General features: G+C 39.3%; 1 protein-coding gene across 1 annotated transcript in view; it reads left to right on the top strand.

The window, feature by feature from the left end:
* The window catches only part of LOC136866646 (nose resistant to fluoxetine protein 6), a 187,427-nt gene that overhangs the window by 95,649 nt on the left and 65,734 nt on the right, over positions 1 to 26,044 (top strand). The window contains exons 3-5 of the mRNA XM_067143764.2: positions 1,407 to 1,636; positions 5,763 to 5,837; positions 9,519 to 9,714. Of these exons, the coding sequence (XP_066999865.2) occupies positions 1,407 to 1,636; positions 5,763 to 5,837; positions 9,519 to 9,714 (501 nt within the window). The remainder of the gene's footprint in view (positions 1 to 1,406; positions 1,637 to 5,762; positions 5,838 to 9,518; positions 9,715 to 26,044) is intronic.

The raw sequence follows: 26,044 nt of genomic DNA, 5'->3' as shown, positions 1-26,044 counted from the left end.
CGTTTTCTTCTCTGACCATCTTCCGTGTCGTATAACAATGTACAGTCTTTCAAATAGTCTCGCAGTATATACATGAGATATTCTGGTAGCTGGAAAGTTTCTTGTAGAGCTTCCAAAATATCACTCCATCTTGCCGAGTTGAAAGCATTTTAACATCTAGAGCCACAAGAAGCGTCAGCTTTCTAGAGTAATGATTACCCATTTGAGCTCATTCTGCTGTCTTCACCACATCCTTCACAGCATCTAGCGTTGAGTGACCTCTGCGAAATCCATGTTGTTGGTCAGATAGGTCGCCAGCTTATCGGACTGCTGCTAGTATTCTCGGTTGTAGTAGCTTCTCTAAACCTTTCCCAGCGGTGTCCAGCATACATAGAGGTCTGTAACCCCCAGTTTTCCCTTTACTGATCAGAACCAATCTAGCTCTCTTCCAACGAAAGCTAAAAATTCCCGCTTCCAAACAATGATTATACATTCTCAACAGCAGTTGAGGACATAATTCGACTGCCACCTTCAGTACTTCTACTGGAATACCATCTGGTCCGGGGGCTTTCTTATTTCTATGGGAATTAATTGCTGTTATCAATTCTTCAGTTGTAAAAGGTGGTACATTATCTAGTTCTTTCTCAGCCTCATCATCAATCCTCTCTGCATGATCAGGGAATAGTGTGTATACTATTTCTTGCATTGTGCGTGGAGCCATGATAGGGCTTGGTAGCATCCCGAATTTCTTCATAACAATTTTATACCCTAATCCCCGTGGATTTTCATCCACTTCCTTAGACATTTCCCACCACTTGTCGGCTTCACTCTTTTTAATTGTATTTCGCAGTCTTTTCTTCATAGTCTTATACTCTACTGAGAGAGCTTCATCGTTATGTCGTGCTCTTTGTGTCCTTCGTCTGAGTCAGAGGCATTGTTTCCTCAGCTCAGCAATTTCTTCATTCCACCAATATACTGGACACTTGCCTCTCTGTTGTTTGATTCTGGTCATTGATGCGTCACATGCTTGCTGAAGGAGTCTCATGGTGTGTTCCACGTATTTATTAGCAATTATGCTTCTTTTGCCTCCGTGACATGTATCCGTCATAAAGTCCATTCCATTCTGTATTACTGCATGAAATTAATAATAATAATAATAATAATAATAATAATAATAATAATAATAATAATAATAATAATAATAATAATAATAATTTATTATGTGGTCTGAATTATTTAATAATAATTAATAATTTAATAATAATAATAATTATTTAATAATTTATTATTATTATTATTATTATTATTATTATTATTATTATTATTATTATTATTATTATTATTATTATTATTATTATTATTATTATTATTATTATTATTATTATTATCCACAGACTTCAGTTCTGTGTCTGTCTTGTTTATTCCAGGAAACTGGTCACATCGGAGAGGACTTGATTGCTAAAGCAAAGGTAGCTGTGAATACCTCCTCAGTCCACATTGGTTTCTGCATGCCTTCGACCTGCAATTCAAGTGACTTGGAGAACTTGCTGAATGCTGCCATATCCCAAGTGACTAAGGAAGTTCATACTAATGTACATCCTGAAGATTGTCACACAACCAAGGCTCCTGACTTTGAAGTCATAGATTATGTAACATTGTAAGTATAACAATATTAGTCAACATCACCTACAGTATGTAACCAGAGTGCTTCAGAACAGACGTGTTTCATAGTTTTACAGTGCACTACAGGATGTATCAAAACTAAATGACAAAACTTCAGGAATTATTATTTTTATTTATCATATGAAGCATATAAGACAATAAGAAATACATTTTCAAATTGCACAGTTTACAGCATTCAGACCACATCTTCATATGTGGATTGAAAGGTTTGAAATCCATGCAACTGCTTCAGATTTAGCTGAGTAGTGGATTTCATCCAAGGAACTAGGATATGAGCGTAGAAGGCAGTCTTGCACGATATGCTTAATAGACTGCATTTCAAAACCTCAGTCAGATTGAGTAGAGTCTATCCAATCCCACTGATGTAGGGCTGTGCTAGTTCGAGCATTGCCACACCAAATTCTGTTCTGTCTTATTCAGACTGTCTGAGACAGATTGAAATCAATTGGTCTTATTGATCACGGATTTGAATGACACCATGAAGTGATAAGTTTAACCAATCATCTCTCCAGACATTTCGGAGGTTGAACTGAGTGAATATAAGATACACTGCCATTTGCGTACTAGTTCCTGGGACTTTGAACCTGGTTGTAGAGAGCTGTTTGACACTGTGATGCCAAGCTGAGTGACTCAGACGGTTGAGGTGCTGGCTTTCTGACTCCAACTTGGCAGGTTCGATCCTGGCTCAGTCCGGTGGTATTTGAAGGTGCTCAAATACATCAGACTCATGTCAGTAGATTTACTGGCAAGCAAAAGAACTCCTGCAGGACAAAATTCTGGCATCTCGGCATCTCTGAAAACCATCCAAAGTAGTTAGTGGGGTGTAAAAATCAATAACATTATTGTTATTGACAATGTGATGAATAGGAAGAGCATCATTCTTCTTAAACCTACATCACAGATGGGAAAGGGCTTCGTATCTCCTGATGTGAGAGGGAACAGTATTACAAAGTACACGTAGCCACTGTGAGCGAGTGCATTGTTGAGCTCCAGAGATGGTCCACATTTTACAGTGAAGATGAATATTAACCAGTCGACAGTGGGAAGCTGTTCAACTCCAGGAATGGATTCTTCACATATGTAGATGAAAGAAAGGGTATGACAACATTGACCCAACCTTTCCTTAGCCACCACGCTCTATTTAGTGGGTATGTGGGAAATTGGGAGTGAGTTTTGTACATCCTAATTGGGGGGGTTGGAGATGACCTTTACTTGAACTGCAATGGTACGTATAAGTTAGGGGGTTTGTTTAGAGCAGTTATAGTCAAGGAAACTGGCTGGACTGGTGAGCGGTGATGAGAATATGATAAGGCAAAACCTAGTAAGGATAACCTAAATGTGTTAGTGTTAAACTGATGATGATGATGATTATGATGATTATGATGATGATGATGATGATGATGATGATGATGATGATGATGATGATGATGATGATGATGATGATGATGATGATGATGATGATGATGTTTGTTGTTTAAAGGGGCCTAACAGCTAGTTCATTGGCCCCTAATGGTATGAGGTGAATAAAATGAAAATTTAAATTTCAAAATATATCCACTGACTAGAATGTAAAACAAATGATGATGAAATTATGATCATGAAACAAAAACAATCAGTGAATCCAGTTCACAATACCTTAATTACTGGGATGATACTTATTATCTAAAGGGGTCCAAAATCCAGGTCACTGGCTCCTCATAATGGTACAACACTGATAAAACGTAGACTGATGGTTTACCTCACAAGGTGGTACTAGTCACAAGTAACGTCGATCATCGTGTTCTGCATGAAATGGCACTAATCACAAGTAGTCTCATGGTTCTAATGTCATCATCCCTTGGTCGCCACTTTTAGTCGCCTCTCACGACAGACAGGGGATACTTTCAAAGTTAAAAACTTCACAGTTGTTCCGTATTGAACTGAGAATCACAAAAGTAAATTGAGTTTAAGAGTTCCACCTTTTCAATACAGTACCATTCTGTTGCATAGGATTATGTTACAGCATGTTTATTGTGGTACTGGTTTTGACACCTTTTTTTTAGAGTCATCATCAGCCTATCACATAAACAGAGCAAGAGGACAAAATTTTTATATATATACAACAATATACACACCTTGATACAATTCAAGTAACGAAAGTTCACACTTAAAAGTAAAAATTATATTTAAAACTGGTAGCAGTGTTTACAACGCGTTAGCGGCTTAATAGTCTTATTTAATCTTGATGTAGGTGTTGAAATCACTCATTCTAATGTTGAGTTTATGACTGAATATGAGTTAAAAAGTTGATAAACATATTACAATCTTGATGGTTGACTCATTGTGACATGGTAAAATAAGTCTCAAAAAGGGATGCAACTTTTGTACTGTTGTTGTTTGACAGAGTCTCCAAGCTTATGTTGTACCGGCACGTCAAAAGGTGGATAGCTGTATACATATAGCTCCTATGTTAGTGTGCAGGACCGAGGTTTCTCAGTCCGACACAGAACGTGAGGCCTTTCACAGCGTGCCGTGAAGCTTAACATGTGGAGAGGAGTTGAGAGAGGGCCCACATGTATAAAGTTATCTACCTTTTGACGTGCCGGTACAACATAAGCTTAGAAGACTCTGTCAAACAACAACAGTACAAAAATTGCATCCCTCTTTGAGACTCATTTTACCATGTCACAATGAGTCAACCATCAAGGTTTGAATATGCTTATCAAGTTTTTAACTCATATTCAATCATAAACTCAACATTAGAATGAGTGATTTCAACACCTACCAAGCACTGCTACCTGTTTAGATATAATTTTTACTTTTATGTGTGAACTTTTGTTACATGAATTGTATCAATGTGTGTATATTGTTGTATATATATTTTTATCCTCTTGCTCGGTTTATGTGATAGGCTGATGATGACACTAAAAAATGTGTCAAAACTGGTACCACAATAAACATGTTGTAACATAATCCTGTGCAACAGAATTGTATTGATCTGAAAAGGTGGAACCCTTAAACTCAATCTATCTTTGTGAAACAGGGGATACCATGGGTGTAGTCTTTGTCTGCATCCCCCACTTACAGGGGGTAAGTGTAAAACTGTAGAAGTATTGCAAAGAAAGGAATAGAATTAATTTAATACATAAAAGAACAAATAGAAATTGAAGCAATACTAGGCTCAGCCAGCGAACCTGTGGTCACAACCCAGACTCCAAAGAAGGAAGTCCACTGGTCTGGTTTTAGTCGCCCTTTACGACAGACATAATTACAATGAGGACATAAACTAACTCACCTGAAGCACAGTAGACTTGCTCAGCAGCTTGGTTGGTACTACAACCTGGAGCACAGTAGGTGAGAAACACACTGAATCACAATTAAAATAAATTTCAGTGGGGACTCTGAGACACATCAAATGTGTTACAGGTTAGACGAAGGCTAATAAAAGTGTTATCTTGTATCATAATCAACATCTCTGAGTAGCTGTTTCAGATATCGGGGCACTTTTAACTCAAGATCAGTTGAAGAGTTTCCTCACCGTAGAAGTTTATTTCCTGGTGCCTAAACTAGTTCATCACAGCAGATTCTATGTCCTCATCATTGTAATATTGTTTCCAGCAAGGTTGTCCTACATCTTCGGAGACGTGCAAAAATCCGATGGTGACCACTCCGGACTGCTTACTGCCAAGGCGACACAGGCATTTCACGGGGCAATGCTTCTAGATCTACCTTTCAGTTCAAACTGGGAAACATTGGATTTTCGCCTGTTTCCAAATATGAAGGGCACCTTGACAGAAAAAGAACGCTAGCATTCTGAACCCAAGATGACGGGTTCAATACAGGCTCAGTTTGAAGGCATGTTGAAGGTGTTCATGTAGGTCAGCCCCATGTCAACAGATTTACTGGCACTTTAAAGAACTCCTGTGGGGAAAAATTCCATTATGTAGGGGTCTACGAAAACCATACAAACAGTTACTGGATCTTAAGACCAACATCATTATTATTATTATTATTATTATTATTATTATTATTATTATTATTATTATTATTATTATTATTATTATTATTATTATTATTATCTTTATTTTTATTTTTTTATTTTTTGTATTTATTTGTTTCAGGGGTTTATTTTCAGCTATCCTGGCCTTGATAATATGCAGTACATTGTATGATGTGACACATCAAGATGCAAGTAAGTAACTTAATTATGTTTACTGTCTTAAGTTCTCATATGGAATTATTATGATGAGGATGATGATGATTATGATTATGATGATGCAATATATATTAGTCAGTTTCTCTCTGTCCTCCATCCAGAAAAATACACTGACTGACAGTGACAATGCAACACCAAGGAGGAGTGGTTCGAAAGGGATGAAAGTTGGGGAAAAAACAGAGACGGCACGGATGAATAATTGATGTTTATTTCAAACCGATATGCAGGTTACACAATGCGCACGGCATCGACTCAGTAGGATGTAGGACCACTGCGAGCGGCGATGCACGCAGAAACACGTCGAGGTACAGAGTCAATAAGAGTGCGGATGGTGTCCTGAGGTATGGTTCTCCATTCTCTGTCAACCATTTGCCACAGTTGGTCGTCCGTACGAGGCTGGGGCAGAGTTTGCAAACGGCGTCCAATGAGATCCCACACGTGTTCGATTGGTGAGAGATCCGGAGAGTACGCTGGCCACGGAAGCATCTGTACACCTCGTAGAGCCTGTTGGGAGATGCGAGCAGTGTGTGGGCGGGCATTATCCTGCTGAAATAGAGCATTGGGCAGCCCCTGAAGGTACGGGAGTGCCACCGGCCGCAGCACATGCTGCACGTAGCGGTGGGCATTTAACGTGCCTTGAATACGCACTAGAGGTGACGTGGAATCATACGCAATAGCGCCCCAAACCATGATGCCACGTTGTCTAGCGGTAGGGCGCTCCACAGTTACTGCCGGATTTGACCTTTCTCCACGCCGACGCCACACTCGTCTGCGGTGACTATCACTGACAGAACAGAAGCGTGACTCATCGGAGAACACGACGTTCCGCCATTCCCTCATCCAAGTCGCTCTAGCCCGGCACCATGCCAGGCGTGCACGTCTATGCTGTGGCGTCAATGGTAGTCTTCTGAGCGGACGCCAGGAGTGCAGGCCTCCTTCAACCAATCGACGGGAAATTGTTCTGGTCGATATTGGAACAGCCAGGGTGTCTTGCACATGCTGAAGAATGGCGGTTGATGTGCCGTGCGGGGCTGCCACCGCTTGGCGGCGGATGCGCCGATCCTCGCGTGCTGATGTCACTCGGGCTGCGCCTGGACCCCTCGCACGTGCCACATGTCCCTGCGCCAACCATCTTCGCCACAGGCGCTGCACCGTGGACACATCCCTATGGGTATCGGCTGCGATTTGACGAAGCGACCAACCTGCCCTTCTCAGCCCGATCACCATACCCCTCGTAAAGTCGTCTGTCTGCTGGAAATGCCTCCGTTGACGGCGGCCTGGCATTCTTAGCTATACACGTGTCCTGTGGCACACGACAACACGTTCTACAATGACTGTCGGCTGAGAAATCACGGTACGAAGTGGGCCATTCGCCAACGCCGTGTCCCATTTATCGTACGCTACGTGCGCAGCACAGCGGCGCATTTCATATCATGAGCATACCTCAGTGACGTCAGTCTACCCTGTAATTGGCATAAAGTTCTGACCACTCCTTCTTGGTGTTGCATTTGCTCTGTCAGTCAGTGTACTATGTGAAGGACTACAAAGCCTAGGACACTATAAGTTGGCAAGCAAGTAGGCCAACCCTTATAACTCAGTCAATAGATAGCAACAAATTAAAAATTAATTGTGTTTGCATAAATTATGGTAGTCTTAAAAATTTGGTAAAAGTTTATATTTGTAAGATTCAAAAAATACATAACCCATCAGACTACTGTCAGTGCCACCATTTTTTTAAAACGGAGCCAGAAATCACCTTTAGGCAACCTTCCATACATTCTGTTGCAAAAGTGGTTATTATCAGTAAAACAGAGATAGAACGTGCTACAGTGTCAATCAATCAATCAATCAATCAATCAATCAATCAATCAATCAATCAATCAATCAATCAATCAATCAATCAATCAATCAATCAATCAATCAATCAATCAATCAATCAATCGATCGATCGATCGATCGATCGATCGATCAATCAATCAATCAATCAATCAATCAATCAATCAATCAATCAATCAATCAATCAATCAATCGATCGATCGATCGATCGATCGATCAATCAATCAATCAATCAATCAATCAATCAATCAATCAATCAATCAATCAATCAATCAATCAATCAATCAATCAATCAATCAATCAATCAATCAATCAATCACTACTGATCTGCATTTAGGGCAGTCGCCCAGGTAGCAGATTCCCTCTCTTTTGTTTTCCTAGCCTTTTCTTAAATGATTTCAAAGAAGTTAGAAATTTATTGAACATCTCCCTTGGTAAGTTATTCCAATCCCTATCTCCCCCTCCTATAAATGAATATATGCCCTAATTTGTCCTCTTGAATTCCAGATTTATCTTCATATTGTGATCTTTCCTACTTTTAAAGACACCATTCAAACTTATTTGCCTACTAATAACATTCCACATCATCTCTCCACTGACAGCTCGGAACATACCACTTAGTCAAGCAGCTCGTCTCCTTTCTCCCACGTTTTCCTAGCCCAAACTTTGCAACATGGATAACCCCAAACATAAATGAAGATCAGGCCATGAACAGCAGATGCGTCAAATTGGAAAGCATCTACCACCTATGGAAGAATATGTACAAATCCCTCTCTTAACCTCAAAATCAGGCATTACACTACTGTAGTGAGACTGTCAGTACTATACACCTAAGAATGCTTAAACATAGTAAGAAAAGGGCAACTTAGAAAACTGGAGCTGAAGGAAAGGAAGATCCTGAGAAAAATCGTGGACCCTATTAAAATAGAAGGCAAGTACAGAATCAGGCACAACAACGAACTGTACCAACAATTGGAGAGCATTACAACATCTATGAGGAAGAGGAGATTGAACTTCTGTGATCATGTCATGCGAATGGACAATCAGAGCCTCACCTCCAGAATCCTCCACACCATCTCTAAAGGGAAAGCGACTAATGCCAAGTGGGCAAGAATTGTCAGAAAAGACCTTCAAGAATTGGACGTTGCTCCCAGTGAAATCTGATAGGAATAGGTACAGAACGTTGATCAGAACATCAAACTCTCTTCAGTCACTAACAGAAAAAACTGTAGTCCGGGAGGAGGTGTGCAATGGACTCAGGAGCAGAAAGACATTCACAGTGCAAGAATGAAGGAGTACTAGTCAAAGAAGAAAGCTGCTAGAGATAAGAACCATGTGGTTCATAGCAGGCCCAAATGAAATTAAAATAAATAAATAAATAAATAAATAAATAAATAAATAAATAAATAAATAAATAAATAAATAAATAAATAAATAAATAAATAAATAAATAAATAAATAAATAAATAAATAAATAAATAAATAAATAAATAAATAAATAGTTTTCTGAATCAGTGTTTTATTTAAAACATTCAAACTGTTTAGGCCCTTTCAACCCTGAAATTACTAGCGTTTCACTCCAGTGTAGCAGTGGGCTTGCCAGTTGGATTGCCACACCTTTCCAAGACTCTGGTGGCTAGTGTGCTGTTGAGGCACCACTGCAAGCTTCCTATGTAGGACATTGCAGTGACAGTGCACTAGGGGAAGCATGTGGCCTAGAGAGAGCTTGAATGTTTTTAACATTCGCAATCGATGAAATAAAAATATGACATCTTTCTGGGAACTTAATTTCTGAAACATTTCATGTAATTTTCATTCTAGATAGCTGCAGTGAACTTTATATTGTATTCTCAGCCTACACCAACCTGAAGAAGTTGATGAGCACCTCAGAGACAAACAACAACAAGAACCTGGGATGTCTGCATGGCATTCGCTTCTTCAGTATCGCCTACGTCATCTTGGGGCACACCTACGTCAACTATGCCTTGATTCCTCTTCACAATCCTAAAATGCCAGATGAGGTAAGGCATTAGTTTCCCCAGTGCAGGGAATTGTGGTAGACCTCTCACCCTCTGACAGATTCACCATCATTTTCCTCCTTCTTAACACATTGAAAATATTAGTGAAATAAATGAAGATATTCAATGACTTAACTGTTAGTCTGTTAACCACAAGCTGACATTAAACAGTGCAGGGTTTTCCGTCTAAAACCTGACCACTCACATATGGCAGAATCAAGTCCAGTCGGCCTGTTGCCTTCCCCCACGACTGTGGCCCACCTGGCTATCTGGCTCACTTACTGTCCTTCACGTCTCCATGCTGTAGTCAGTTTGTGAAGATGTTAAGGCAGTTAACTTTAAAGCAACATATTTTTGTATGTAGGTACAGATTGGCTTGTTGTATTTATGCAGAGTTTATCAGGAGGTTCCCTGGGCAATTGCCTCCTTTATGATCTTGTAATACTGGTTCAGTGCTGAATCAGAAACACATGCAATGATGTACAGTCTTAACAGAAGAAAATCACTTCCAAAATTATCACAGCATGTTGAGGTTTCAGTAACTTTTGCACATACCATAATAAAATTATAACAATTCAAACCTTACAAATGCTAATGCATTTATAATTTAAGATCAGGTGATTCTGTAGTTGGTGTACATTATTGTGAGTGGTTTCTATCATCAGAGACTTGGAACTTAAGGAAAGCATAAGAACCACAATAAGAAACATTACAGAGCCCAGAAACTCATTCTAATAGAAATGTGTTCACCCAATACAGTGCTGTTTAGCTGCAGAAGGATGACATTTCCAGCATTTGCTATGAGAAAAGAGTTTAGTTTGATTTCTTCTACTGTGTATGCAGATTTACAGAAGTTAAGATGAATACAGGCCGGTTGCTATCAGGTGGACTACAGATGTTGGGAAAGCCAGCGAGCCGACCGGCCTTGACTCAACTGTATGTGGGCGGCCAGATTTTATACAGGAAACCCCGTTGTGAAACACACTGTCATTTTCATGACTGGTTTTCTGAGCAAGACTCCATTGAACTGCTCATTTGGGTCCCTTGAGCTCCAGACTTGCACATGTTGCTTTATGGGGCGTTACATCAGATGCACGGTAGGAGATCACTCTTGAGGAAACTTTTTGATTCAATGCCATGTTGGCTCCGACAAACTGTTCAAGCCGATGGAAACAGGATGATGTATTAAGTCATGTCTAAAACAGTCCTTTTCAGGACTAACATAATTAAAAGCACAATGTCAGCTTTTGCAATGAATAGAAATACAAAACGTATTTGCTAACATAACACTGTAAAAGTTAAAAAAAATAATGCGCAGAGGAGGACTGGATCCCTGCTTCTCACCTTGGCAGGCAAGTACCCTTCCTTGGAGTTAACTGACACTTGCAAACACATCCTTAATATCATAAGGCTATTCTGTGCTGTGCATGACATGTAGCAAATTTGCACCTCTACAAAGGTCCTTCGAGGGGCCAGTGAGGATAAACTATGCGCCCATTGCAAGCATTCAGAATGGAAACGCAAAGACTGTTAGTATAGTGCAGTTACACAATAAACCACACCCGGGCGACTGGAGTGGGACATTGATGATGATGATGATGATGAGTTACACAATAAAGTAACAGAGTCCAGAAAAAAAGCTCTGAGTGGTATTTGAACCCCCTGACCTCCTGAATGATAACCGAACACTTTTCCCCTACACTAACACTGACTCGTTGTGAGTTGCCTTACATTGAGCTTCACTTGCCAGGCATGTTCCTCACTTCACATATTCATTTCAACAGTATGGAAGTTTCTCGTCCATTTCATTGTTTTCTTTTATGTTATCCTCCTGTTTGGACAGTTGCATCGTGTACTGACAGCCACTTTTCATCAGGAAGGTGTCGTTTAACAATAAGGGAGTTGCATCTCACTTTCTTGTTGTAGCTGCACCGCGTTTAAAAATTTTCATGCATCAATTTTTGATATTACAACTGTACGTGGGCTTGTCCTTCTCAATTTGATAATTTGATCTTCTAAAGACTAACAAATAACCTGTTCATACAGCATCAAAATGCAGAAAATGCCATGTTTACCTGGAAACCAATTATGTTATGGCCTCCCGTAAGTCCAACCCCTCGTCCATGTCGTGGGAGGTGGGCAACGGCATGAAGTAAGGGATTGCCTTTAGGGGTGATGTACAGCAGGGACTCTGTGTGCCCCATGACCGCTACAGTAGCTGTGAAGTCCCTACATGAACTCTGAAAAGTGACAGCTCTGGTGCAGTCCTCAATGGCAGATGTGGCGGAAAAAGATACTTTTGGAACGGCAAATCTGGCAGACGATGTATCCCTCTTCCCGTGGGGTTTAAAGAAACACGGGGAACCACTGCCTTGTGGTGAAGAGGGATCTTCTAAGGATAAGGGAGACAACCCCTACAGAAAACAGCAGACTTGGAGGCTTACCTAGCAGTCCCACCACCAAGCGCGGGTTGCTGTGGGCTAATAACTCACACAGCCTAAAATATAAACTATTAAAGAAACCAAAGTGAAACACAACCGGATGGAAAATAAGTTGACAACTTTTGGCATGAAACGGAAAATGAGAATAGGTTTTTGGAATGTCAGAACCCTGAGAGAGAGCAGTAAATTGAAGCAAGTGGCTAAAGTGATGGAGGAATACAGGCTGGATATCCTTGGATTAAGTGAAGTACAGTGGCCAGACTTCGGAGAAATACAGAATATTAATAGGTGCACATTCCTGTATTCTGGGCAAATGGGGGAGGATGCAGAACATAGAGAAGGTGTAGGATAGCTATTGAATGAAACTGCCAAAGGGGAGCCTCCTTGACTGGAAACCCATCTCAGAAAGACTGATGACAGCTCGATTCAGACCTGGGTTCGCACTGTGACTGTGATCCAGTGTTATGCTCCCACAAAAAGTCAAGAGATTGAAAAAAAGGAAGAATTCTACTGCCAGCTAAATGAGACTATTAAGAAAGTGGGAAAGAGGGATATTATTATTGTGATGGGGGATTTAAATGCAAAGGTTGGTTCTAACAATGAGGCACTGGAACAAATTATGGAGTGCATGGAGTTGGTGACTGTAACGAAAATGGGGAGCTTTTCATTGATTTCTTTGCTAGCCATGATTTGGTAGTGGGTGGCACTTTATTCCCTCATAAACGATGCCATAAGATTACATGGGTGTTGCCAGATCAGGTTACAGAAAACCAGATAGACCACATCGCCATAAGTAGAAAGTTTAGAAGATCATTGGCTGATGTTAGAAATAAAAGAGGGGCAGATATTGGAAGTGATCATCACCTGGTAGTTGCAGAGTTTAGATTGAAAATTGTGGCAAGTGGAAGGAAATTTGAAAGGCGAAACAAGAAATTTGATTCAGAGAAATTGCAAGATGAAAGTAAAAGGAAAGGATTCCAGATAGAATTAAGAAACCGCTTTGAAGCTCTTGCTGTTGAACAAGATCTTATGATGGATGTTGAATTATCATGGAAGAAAGTCAAGGACACATATTTAGAAGTTAGTGAGAAGGTGCTTGGATTTCACAATTATCTCAAGAAGGAATGGATGTCTGATGATACTTGAAAAAAATGGAGGCTAGAAAGCTAGTCAAGGCAAAGATTAATATGTGTAAAACAAGACAACAGAAAGCCACAGCACAAAAGGAATATGTGGAAGCTGATAAGAGTGTGAAGAAAAGTGTAAGAAAAGATCATATACAGTGGGTAGATGAACAAGCACGAGTGGCAGAAGAGGCATCAGCAAGGGGAGATGCAAAGGAATTGTATAGTATCACAAAGAAACTGTCAAGGAGAGGATTTATCAGGAATGAACCCGTTAAAAACAAGAGAGGTGAACTACTGACCACCCGGGAAGAACAGCTACAGAGATCTAATGGTATTGAATAGGTGGACCTCTCTTGTTTCCATTAGATTCTCGGTTCAATACAGAATAAACATGAAGTTTTTAAACTTGAATGATTGAACAGCTACAGAGATGGAAGGAACATTTCTCAGAGTTGCTCAACAGAGATACAGAACAGAATGGTAACCAACAAATGGAACCAGTAGATAGTGACCCAAGAATAAATTTACATCCTCCAACCTGTTCAGAAATAGAGAAGGCCTTGAAACAGATAAGAACTGGAAAAGCACCCGGTATGGATAATATCGCGCCAGAAATACTTAAAGCAGATATTGAGACCTCGGCAAAATTATTGCACCCCCTGTTGGAAAGGATCTGGAATGAAGAAAAGCTACCAGCTGAATGGAAGAAAGGCCTGATTGTTGAGATACCAAAGAAAGGGGATATTACTAAGTGTGATAATTGGAGAGGAATTACATTGTTGTCGGTACCAAGTAAGGTGCTTTCAAGGATCATTTTAGAGCGGGTGAAGGATGTTGTGGAATTGCGCCTTAGAAGGGAACAGGCTGGTTTTCGTAAACACCGTAGCTATGTTGATGTCAATCTCATAAACACTCTGAGAATCATCTTGGAACGAAGTGCAGAATGGCAGAACACCCTCTACTTGACTTTCATTGATTTTGAGAAGGCTTTCAACTCTGTAAATAGAAGAGTTATGTGGCAAACACTTGAAGAATATGGTATACCACAAACTATTCTGAATATTATAAAGGATATGTACAAGGGTTATAAATGTCAGGTTCTGCATATGGGAGATCTTACTGAACCAATAGATGTGACCTCGGGAGTTCGACAGAGCTGTATTCTTTCTCCGACGCTTTTCGTACTTGTGTTGGATAGCTTGCTCAGGAGAGTGTATCGAAGTCGGAAAAGGGGGATCCTGTGGGGCTTACAAGATAGGTTAGAAGGCCTTGTTTTTGCAGAGGACATCTGTCTACTGGCTCAATAGTTCAGAGATATGGAAGAGAAGATTCAGCGGTTGAAGGAGGAGGCAGAGGATGCTGGACTTAAAATAAATATTAATAAGACCAAGGAGATGAGGGTCAATTCCAAGATTGATGATAAATTGTCTATAGATGATAAAGAGGTAGAACAAGTAGACTCCTTCACATACCTTGGGAGTATGGTTACTACGACTGGAGGAGCAGAAGAAGAAATTAAGAGTCATATCAGGAAAGCAAATGGTGCTTTTGTTCAATTGTATCCTACATGGAAAAGCAAGAACATTTCTAGAAAAACTAAGCTACAACTTTTTAACACAAATGTTAAGTCCGTTCTGCTTTACAGCTGTGAAACGTGGAAAGTTACCCAGAAGACGACTAAACAACTGCAAGTCTTCCCCGTGAATCGCTATCTAAGACGTATCATCAACAGAAGATGGCCGGATGTTATTTCAAATGAAGGTCTATGGGAAGAAACTAACCAGCAGCCAATTGAAATGGCAGATAAGGGAGAGAAAATGGCGTTGGATAGGACATACTTTAAGGAAGCCCGCTGGAGCCTTTGAAAAGACAGCGCTCGACTGAAACCCCCAAGGCGCTAGAAAGCGCGGACGTCCGAAGAAGACCTGGAAAAGGACGATCGAAGAGGAATGTCTAACAGTGGGAAAAACTTGGAATGAAGCGAAGAGGTTAGCCAACAATAGGAACAGATGAAAGTGTTTCATGGAAGCCCTATGCTCCAGGAGGAGCAACAGGAAATAAGTCAAGTCAAAGTAAGTCAATTATGTTATGAAGAAATTGCGCAGGATCCATTATGTTTGTAGAAAACTGAATTTTGAGTACATTTCTTAATAGAACTAATAGTTTAGCCAGCATGTTCTACTTTAACACATTGCTGACCGGATGCTTGAGCTTATCACATACCCTGTGGACCGGACATTTTCCTACTAAGCACACTAGGGTGCACATGATTATAAAAATGTAAATAAATATTAAACGAGTCAAGATTTTATCTTTAAAGTTTGTATGAGTACTCTCCAATGCCCCTAGTAGTAGTGGATCTGCCTTTACAAAACCATCTTCAGCGTCAATTCCTAACACATCATTAATGTTTACATCGTTGTCGTCAGAGTCACTTGAATAAATAAGCACACTAGGTAAATTAGGGCGTGTGGAGGCTTAAATATCACTTCCACTATCACCCTCACATTCGGTTTCCACTAATTCATTATCACTATATCCATTTGAACAATCATCGGCATATAATTCTTCTAAAATATCGTCGTCAGTTAACACCGTATTCCACGGGCGCTCCATCTTGTCATTGACTGAACCGGCAGAAAGAAAGTCGAAGTTTCGAAACTAAATCAAAGAATAAAAGAAGCCGTGAATAAAAGAAAAATGGCAGATATATATCTACGATTTATTCTACTCAACGTGCAAGTCCGAAATAGTTCAATATATGGTCAAGAGATGTCACAGGAAGACCGAAAACAATGTTGTGAATAAAACCGAGATTTCTCGGGGCCCGTCACCTACCGCTGGCCAGCGTACTACGAGATTTCTCGGGGCCCGTCACCCATGTGTTAAGGGTCCCAGATGCCGACTTTCTCCATGTTACTCTACATTTTTTTGTAAAAAAGAAATAAAAACTTTCTAACAGTGAAGAAATGATTGAATTTAATTGAGTGGTTCCTGAGAACAGTCTCCATATACTAACTAACTTGCTAAGTTTCTCTCTTTAAAATATAAGAAATAAAGAAACAGCAATATGGGCATGTGCCCTTTCTGAATCAGTTCTTTGTACCACTGAAAGTATTTGTTAAGTATGATGGTTTATATAAAAGGTACCAAGCACCATTCAATCACAACTGAGAAAATGTTGTTAAAAGTTATTGTAATATTTCTAAAAATTACGAAGCACCTATTTCAACAAAATATTGCAAGATAACTTTAGGTACACAACTAGGCTGTTTAACCATTATGCATTACATGAAACATTCCTCTCTCCTCATACGTTCATGAATGAAAAAGTCTGTTTGTTCTCTTTAAACAAATTCATTTTTTTTAAATAATGATTTACAGATTAACAAGTTTGCTGGATGGTAACACATGAGTTGAAGTATATAAAATAGACAGATAAAACATGTGCTCATTTAACAGTTACATACGAGAAAATAATGAATACAGCTTTCAAAATAATACACATCAGCATTGATCTCATGTTATGAGCATACTCATATAAAGGATCATCTGCTATGAAGTCTGCATAATTTCCAAACCATCTACTTCATCTTCAACCTCTGTTCTAGAATGAAGTTATGATAAAAAGGCCAGACCTTGTGAAGTATAAGATAATGAATAGACTCAATATCCTTAAGCTTTTCCTTGCTTGTAGACTTTTATTTAGGCCATAAGAAATCAACATGGCCTAATGAAAACAGTCTGATTACCTTCCTCACTGTTTGCTCTTAATATCGACTTGAATGGCATCTACTTCCGAATGGCTAGTTTTCATCTGTAAGACAAATAATCTGCTCATGATCTCATCATCATCGTCATCATAGAACCCCTCCAGCATGCGAGGTAGGGTGATATTGAATGAGTCATTGCCATGGTTGTCTGTTCAGAAATGCCTTCTCTCTCACCACTGACTCCTACTTCCCTCCTCTTCTCTCCACATCCTCTCTCAGTTGGTGTAACCATCTCTTCTTAGGTCTTCCCACTGGCCTTCTTCCTTCAACTGTTCTTTCTAGGCATGCATGTGGTGTTCTTGTGCCAGGCATTCGCTTTACATGTCCATACTATGTTTGTCTCAAAGTCCTTAGCTTCTCATCTCTCGAGTCCACTTCCAATTCCATTCTGATGTCAGCATCCCTTACATGGTCCTTGCGTGTTTCTTTGGAGGGTAGTTCGCAGAAACTTCATTTCACATGCTTGCAATTTACTAACTTCTCTCTCTTTCAGGAAACATGTTTCTAGACTGTTTGTGAGAATGGGCACAAAGTATGACTTATACATAGTCATCTTGGTTCTCATGGACACTTTGTTATCCCAAAACAGACGTCTTACGAGGTTGTAGAAGTTAGAACTGCTCGCCACTTTGTTTACTATTTCTTTATCTGTTGGAAATTATACTCCCGAGGTATTTAAATACCTGTACACATCGAAGAGGGGCTGCCTGGCCGAGGCGGTAAAGGCGTGCTCGGTTCGCCCGGAAGGACATGGGTTCGAATCCCCACCAGGAAGTCGTAAAATTTAAGAAACAAGATTTCCACTTCCGAAGGTGCACATGGCCCTGAGGTTCACTCAGCCTACACCAAAAATGAGTACCAGGTTAATTCCCAGGGGTTAAGGTGGCTGGGCATACAGCTAACCACTCTACCCCATCAAGTGCCGAGTTTCCGGATAGTGGAAGCCTTTACCTTCCACCCCTCCAAGGGCCTTCATGGCCTGTACGGAGATGACTTTGCTTTGCTTTGCTTATACACATTGAAGCTTCAAGCTTTATGTGGCAGCCAGTATCTTTCCTACTCATTTTCAATGCAACAGTTTTTGTTGTGCTGACTTTCATCTGATACTGTTTGAACTTTGCTACACATTCATCCAGCCTAGTTTGTACCTCTACCTCTATCTCTCCCCAGGTGACTGCTCCTCTCCACTTTAATTTCATGAACTGTACACCATTTTATCCTGTGGTAATCTTCCTCTTGGTGAAAAAATGTTCAATTTTGATTGTCCCTTTAGTGTAACTTTAAAGGTTTTCCGTCTGTTGAAAACATCTATAACACACCTGTAAAAATACACACTATTAAATAATGACATGTTTTATACTACAAGAACAGTGTTCTCCCTAGAACCTTTTTAATGGGCCGTTTTTACAGACCGCCCACGTAACCTAACCGAGATATGTGCTAGTTACATAATATTAATCCATATCTGAGTCACTGGGTGCTCCAAATTAAGATGTAAATACTGTAAAACAGTTTAATTAAATAATAAGTCTTCATTATTGTCGGCATAATTAAATCAGTTTCACCAGAGTTTAAATGTTTAGCTTGACTGTCATATTGTGTTGTGCACGAGTGCAGTCTGGATTAATGGATGCAAACACTCGATTATGTGGGGTGTCACAAACTCATTGGCATTTTCCCCTATGGGTAGGGGCAGTAGAGTAAGAACCATGGTATCCCCTGCCTGTTGTAAGAGGTGACTGAAAGGGGTTCCAACAGCTCTTAACATGGGAGTGTGGGTTGGCAGCCACAGGGCCCTTAGCTGAGTCCTGGCATTGCTTCCACTTACGCCAGGCTCCTCACTTTCATCTATCTTATCCGACCTCCCTTGATCAACTCTTGTTCATTTCAAATCCCAACGGTATTATGCCACGAGGCTTAGGGAGTCTTTCACTTTCACGCCCTGCGTGGCTCTTGTCATGCTTTAGCCGATACCTTCATTTTTTGAAGTGTTGGACTTGTTCCATTTTTCACTGTGATTAATGTTAATAGAGATTGGTTACCTACTTTTACTTCCTTTTAAAACAATAATCACCACCACCACTACCATACTACACGGCAACCGAGTGGTAAGCCCCAGAGTTACATGATTATGAACGAGCATTAGAACACTAGAAGTTCAGAATACTCTGTTATGTCTCGTTCATCATAATAACACTAAAATAGTTCAATTTTACAGTTCATATTTACCTGTCCGATATTATTGTTAATGCCTTGAAGGGAGTACTGTACATTGAAATTTTATCATATTCACTTTTTACGTAGTATTTCGCACCGGCTTCTCATTCCTGCCACCCAGCTGACGAAACTTTCTGGGTAGAACACTGAAGAACATCCTCAGATTCTATCAAATCACTTTAAATCACGTGTATTGATGTACAATATTGTTTACATTGCATACACTTGTCAGTGATATAGAGTTGGTGATATTATGGACAAGTAATGACAAATAACGATTGTATAAGGCATGGTCAAAAAGTTTTCATTTCAGGGTGTTGCTGCAATGGACATGCAATGTAGCGCGACTCTTCATCATCATCATCATCATCATCATCAATGTCCCACTCCAGTCGCCTGGGTGTGGTTAACGAGCCTCCTCCACTCCTTTCTGTCCTTCCACTTTTCCTGCTCCATTACTTCCGCCACATCCAATCCAGCTTCTCTAATGTCCTTCCAATCTGATACATCCACCTTCTCAGTCTTCCAACTGGTCTCTTTAACTTAACTTCTCTTTCCAATTCCCTTCTTGCTACCCATTCCTTTCCCATTCTTTTTACATGTCCAAATCATCTCAGTCTTGCTTTCTGTATGTTCTGTACTAACGGTTCTATATTTAGCTCTTCTCTGATTTTAATATTTTGAATTCTATCTCTTCTTGTCTTTTTAACCAATGTTCTTAAAAATTTCATTTCTACTGCTTGGATCTTACTATCTTGTCTCTTATTAGTTACCAGCATTTCTAGTCCGTATGTTACAGTTGGTATGAAATACTGTTTATATAATGTTAATTTCGTTCTCTTCGGTACTTTGTCATCCCATAAAAGCTCTCTGACTTGATGATAAAATGTTGTACCTCTATTTAGTCTGTTATCAATTTCAGGGTTGATTACATTACTTCCATTAATAATGCTACCCAGATATGTAAACTGTTCTACATTCTCTAACCACTCTCCGTCTATGTTCACTTGGCTTCTCTTTTTCTCTTTTCCACAGTGCATGACTACAGTTTTCTTTTTACTAATTACCATTCCAAACTCCTTCAGATTTTCATTCCAAATGTCCAGTCCCCTTTCTACTTCCTTTTCTCCCTTTCCCTAAATCACCACATCATCTGCAAATACCAAATCATTCACTTCATCACTACTGATACTCTGTTTTACACGTTTTATGATTTCATTCATCAATATAATAAACAATAATGGTGACAGTGCACTTCCTTGCTTGAGACCTTTTATTTTGTATAAAATGTTTCAGAGTCACCACTCCCCACTTGTACACTGCTTTTACTCTCATGATACAACATTTTTATTTTGTTAATTAATTATTTTGGTACATTCCCTTTCAGTAGGCATTCCCATACATGTTTTCTCTTAACTGTATCATAAGCTTTTTCCAAATCAAAAAATACGAATACGATTTCCTTGTTCTATTCCAGATGTTTTTCCATTATCATTCGCGGGTATGTAATAGGGTGGGCCGAAAAACTCCAGTTCTTTTTTCCAAGTCGTAATACCATGGAAAAGTTGCGAATTGGGGAGAATAAAACAGGGTAAAAACAAAACAAAATAGGTTCATTTCTTCCGGTCGTGCATGTGCTCTAAAGTTTGCCAAAATTCGGAAAATGTATATTTTTACGATAATTTTCTACCTTGCTTAACTTGTCAATATTTAAATGTAATAGCTCTAGTTGACTCTTACTTAAACCAATAATGATTTAAAAAAGAATGGTTCAAAATCGGTTAAGGCCTTTCGCTCGTGCAACAGCCGTCAAATCTAACAAATTCTTGCGCTCGTCGTAACTCGGGTCAAAGACCCTGATGCTCCACCCACCTACCACTCTCGCCACCAAGCCGCGGCATTGTTGTGTCAGTCTGTTCTTATCCCTCGTGTTTGATGTGTGTTTCATTCGCTTTCCAGTTACTATTGTGGTATTTGCACCTACCATATTTCGATGTTTGTTTTCTGTTATGACATTTTTGTATAACTTTGTAATTTAACGGTGGTATACTATGGCTGTACCTAAGAAACTCATCACAAGAGTGGTATTTCATTGCCCTATATTTGGTTAACCTAAAGACTTTTCATCAAGCAAGCTTTGGTAAAACAGGGTCAAATCCACATGTGTGACACAGTTCGCACCCTCGACCCCACAGGTGTGGAAAAAGCGATAGAAGAAGAAGATACTCATTTTTAAAAAAAATTCACCCACTTAATGGATTTTCCAAAAAAATTGTGTTCATTTATTTTTAAAAGAGAATCCAGTACCAGTTTTAACATCTGTAACATGTTCAGTTTCTGAGATATATGTATCCTCATATAAAGAAATCAACTCCTTCCTCACTTCTTTTCACCCCACCCACCACCCTCACTCCTTAAGTGGATTTTCTGAAAACAAAATTTGTGTTCTTTTATTTTTAAAGGAGATTCCAATTACCAATTTTCATGTCTGGAACATGTTAGCTTTTTGTGATATATTGTAGATAATCTCGCTGTGTAAGAATACTGGAGCTGATGTTGCTGTGGTTACGGCAGTTCATTTCTTTATACGATTCATAGAGCAGGGGTAGTACATGCTTTTTGGGTCCGTAGGGCTTACCGAATTTTGTTCTTTGCATCAAGGGGCTTAAATTGAGCTTTGTCTCGTGCTTGTATGACAAATTTGATATTTCACCTATATTAGCCTAGTATTTTTATATCTCCCCCTGTGTCCCCCCCCCCCCCCACTTGAATTGTTATGAAAATAAAATACAGCCCATGTCCCTCAGGGATAATGAACATTTACATTAGTAAAATAATTTTTAGAATTGGTCCAGTAGTTCCTGAGATTAGCCATTACATACAAACAAACTTTACCTCATTATATATTAGTATAGATAAACAGTATTCCTTACCAATTGTAACATATGGACTAGAAACACTGGTAACCAATAAGAGACAAGATAGGAAGATCCAAGCAGTAGAAATGAAATTTTTAAGAACATTAGTTAACAAGACAGGAAGAGATTGAATCCAAAATATTAAAATCAGAGAAGAGCTAAATATAGAAACATTAGTACAGAACATTACAAGATGGCGCATAGTGTAGTTTACTTGTGAAGTCGCTCCGCTTAACGCCGACCGTATCCTTACATAAACTATCAATTAGTTATTGCAAGTGATAATTACTGTTGATTAAGTGTAACGTCACTGTCTTGAGTTAACATCATGACTCTAAAGGCAGTACAATCCAAGGTATCTTCATTCGAAGAATGAATGAATGAGATTCAGAAACGACTGGAACAAGCGATCATGGCTGCAGGCAGGGACACCAACCATAATGAACAACTTGATGCTCTGCACTCAGACTTCTGAGAATTTCAGGCATCTATAAGTGCTGAGCTTGAATTCATCAAGCAAGAACCCTCGGCACTTCAGCTGAGTGCTAACAAGCAAGACGATATACTGGATGGTCAGGAGCAATGCTCGAGGAGGAATTGTCTTCTTCTTCACGGTGTTAGTGAGTGTCCCAATGAGGATACAGCTGTTAAGGTACTAAACACTGTGAAGGAGAAACTGAACATTGAACTGACAATGGCCAGCATTGACAGGTGCCACAGACTGTCGTAAGAGGACAGTGGCAGACACAGTGGCTAATGGGAAGAGACCCATAATAGTAAAATTTGTTAGGTACCATGAGCGAGAAGCAGTGTGGCATGCTAAACAGGCTTTAAAGGGTACTCAGCTGTTAATAACAGAGTCTCTTACTCAGATGAGGAAGGAGATGCTCCACAGTGCCAGGGAATGTGTGGGCAGGCGAGCTTGGTCACAGGATGGATGTATTATTTTAATGCACAGTGGCGGCAAAAAGTATTTTGTAAATACACCTGCTGAACTAGATTCTGTTCTACAAAGGCTTGGTGCAGAGATGAACTGATTAGTCCACAATGGCTGTATTATACCGTAGTAATCTTAGGACAGGTTTATGTTATAGTGCATGTGCCTCAGTTCAGTTAATTTTTATGATGTGTGCTTGAGTGCAAGTATAAGTTGGCAATACATCTATAGAGATACGAAGGTAAGAAGCATGTTTTCTCTCCTGGGTAATTCCTTTATTACAGAGTACCATTATGCCTCCCCCTAAGTGTGGCAATGACCTTCAGGTAGACAGCGAGCCTGCTCCTTCCGCTTCCCCACCCTCCCAGCACTTGCGCCCTTCCCTCCCATTGCTTTGGAACATGCTAGAGAAAATATTTGTGACTAAACCCCATTCTTTGAACTGCATTCATACAATATTCACAGCCTGTTCCAGCCCATATTGACGAGCTTAGAGCTCTACTTCAAGACAGCAATGTACATATCGCTGGAGTGAGTGAAACGTGGTTCAGGAAATCCATTCCTAGTAGCATGGTAGATATAAATGGATATCGTCTATACAGGCATGATAGAGATGACAGCAGAGGAGGAGGAGTAACTTTATACTGTAGAGCAGATATCCGTTGTAAATTAGTTTACACATCTGGCCAACTGCTGAGCTGAGACCTGAGTTCATGTACGTGAAGGCAATTATTTCCCAAGTAAAGGTATTAATTGGCATTGTCTACAGGCCCCCCAGAGTAGGGCATATGACTAACTTTGAACACATTCTACATCGACTATTACCAACTTATGAACACGTATTAATATTCGTAGACTTGAATACTGACATATTACAGCAGACAAAAGAAACAAAGTAACTGCTAAACATATTCCAGTTGTGTAACATTACATTATTACCACTACAACTGACTAACCACACTATCGGAACCACCTCCTCATCCCATACCCTTCTTGATTTAATGGTTACGAATAAACCTCATAAATTTTGCTTCATGGTCAGATTCCTGTTCTATGCATTTCTAAGCATGACTTGATATACCTGTCATATTCTCTTAAAGTACCAAAATATAAAATGAAATATATCACTTATAGGGACATTAAACATATAAATATGCATGACTTTAGACTGGATACTTCTAATTCTCCTTGGGAGGACATAATTAACATAGATGATATTGATATGAAACTACAAAAGTTCAATTCCCTCTTACTTGGTCTCTTCAATAAGCATGCTCCGAAATGTAGAGTTAAAGTATGTGGACCTCCCTCACCATGGCTAACTGATGATGTTAAACGCATGATATCCCATCGAGATCCATTACATTGGCTATATAGATGAACCAGCTCTCCTGATGTTCCTGAACAGTATCGGTGTTTGGGCAACAAAATTAAAGTATTGATCCAAAATGAGAAATTCTCTCACTACCAACAACTAGCCAATAATAATATGAATGCATGAAACACATGGCAAGAGCTTCGCTCCATGGAAATAGGGAAACTTGAATCAAACCATTGAAACCCAGATATATCACTTTACAACTTAAATAAACACTTCTCTGATGTTAAAACTAAGCACCAACCACAGACTATAACACATAAAATTAACACATTACTGACTAAACTGCCACCAAATAGACCAATGTTCAAATTCCTTACTGTTAATGAATCTGAGGTGAAGCGTGAACTGCTTTCGGTCAAGTCAAATGCCACTGGAGTTGATGATCTCCCCATCATCATCAGTAAGCACATTGTAGATGGTATTATTTGCCCAGTAATTACTGAAATATATAATTTCTGTCTCAGTTCTGGAACATATCCAAGGATATGGAAAGATGCAATCATAAATCTGGTGCCAGAAAAATCTCTGGCTATTTCCCTATCAGACTCAAAGGAAAAAGCTATTATAGTTAGACCATTGAAATTAATCAAACATGACAAAGTCTTTAGACATCCCATCACTCACTCTATCTGGTACCAAAATTCTGTATGAAAGTTCGGTAAATAATCTAGGTGTTGTTAAAAATGAACCTAAATTGGAATGAACATGTCACACATATCTGTAACAGGGTATATGCCTCACTCCACCCTCTGAAATACCACCATAACATTTTACCGTTAAACATGAAATTCAGGCTTATAAAAACATTAGTTCTCCCTTTATTCTACTATTGTGATGCTGTATTCATAGATGCTACGAAAGAACAAATTAGAAAAATACAAATCACCATGAATTCCTGCATCAGATTTATACTTTTGTTACGCTACAACACTCGTGTCACACCTTCTTACAAGCAACATTCCCCCCTGAAATTTAAAGAACTCAGAAATCTTCATGTAGCCCTGTTGGTGTTCAGATCACTAACTGAGAGAACTCCCCAGTACCTGTCATCAAACTTTACATACCTTTCCTATTTTCACCAGCATAATACACGCTTTGTTACTACACTTGCCATTCTGTTTAGCAGGTCAGCTGCCTATAATCGCTCATTTATAATGACGGGAAGTAGATTACGGAACTCTGTTCCAAATAACATCTGAACTAGTAACTCATTCAAGACTTTCAAGTCTTCCTACAGAAGGTATCTCTTAGATGCATAAGCCCATGGTGTGAATCTTGATGAGTGAATGATGGTGTGTGGATGTGTGTATAATTTACTTAATTTTCTTTAAATTAAAACTTATTTTTCATTAAATTTCATTTAGTAGTTTGACAAATGATATGTACATATTGGTATAATTATGATGTTGCATTTATTTTGAATTTATGATAAAAATTAGTTTCTTTTAAATTATTTAATATTCTCCACAGCTTTTCTATAAAATGATGTGGTTAAGTGTAAGAGAGGACCATGAGTACTAACTTTGCCACCATTAAAGA

This window comes from Anabrus simplex, chromosome 3 (assembly GCF_040414725.1).
Source record: "Anabrus simplex isolate iqAnaSimp1 chromosome 3, ASM4041472v1, whole genome shotgun sequence".
Taxonomy (NCBI): domain Eukaryota; kingdom Metazoa; phylum Arthropoda; class Insecta; order Orthoptera; family Tettigoniidae; genus Anabrus; species Anabrus simplex.
Note: the sequence above shows the minus strand (reverse complement) of the source record. Positions and strands in the feature narration are given on the sequence as shown.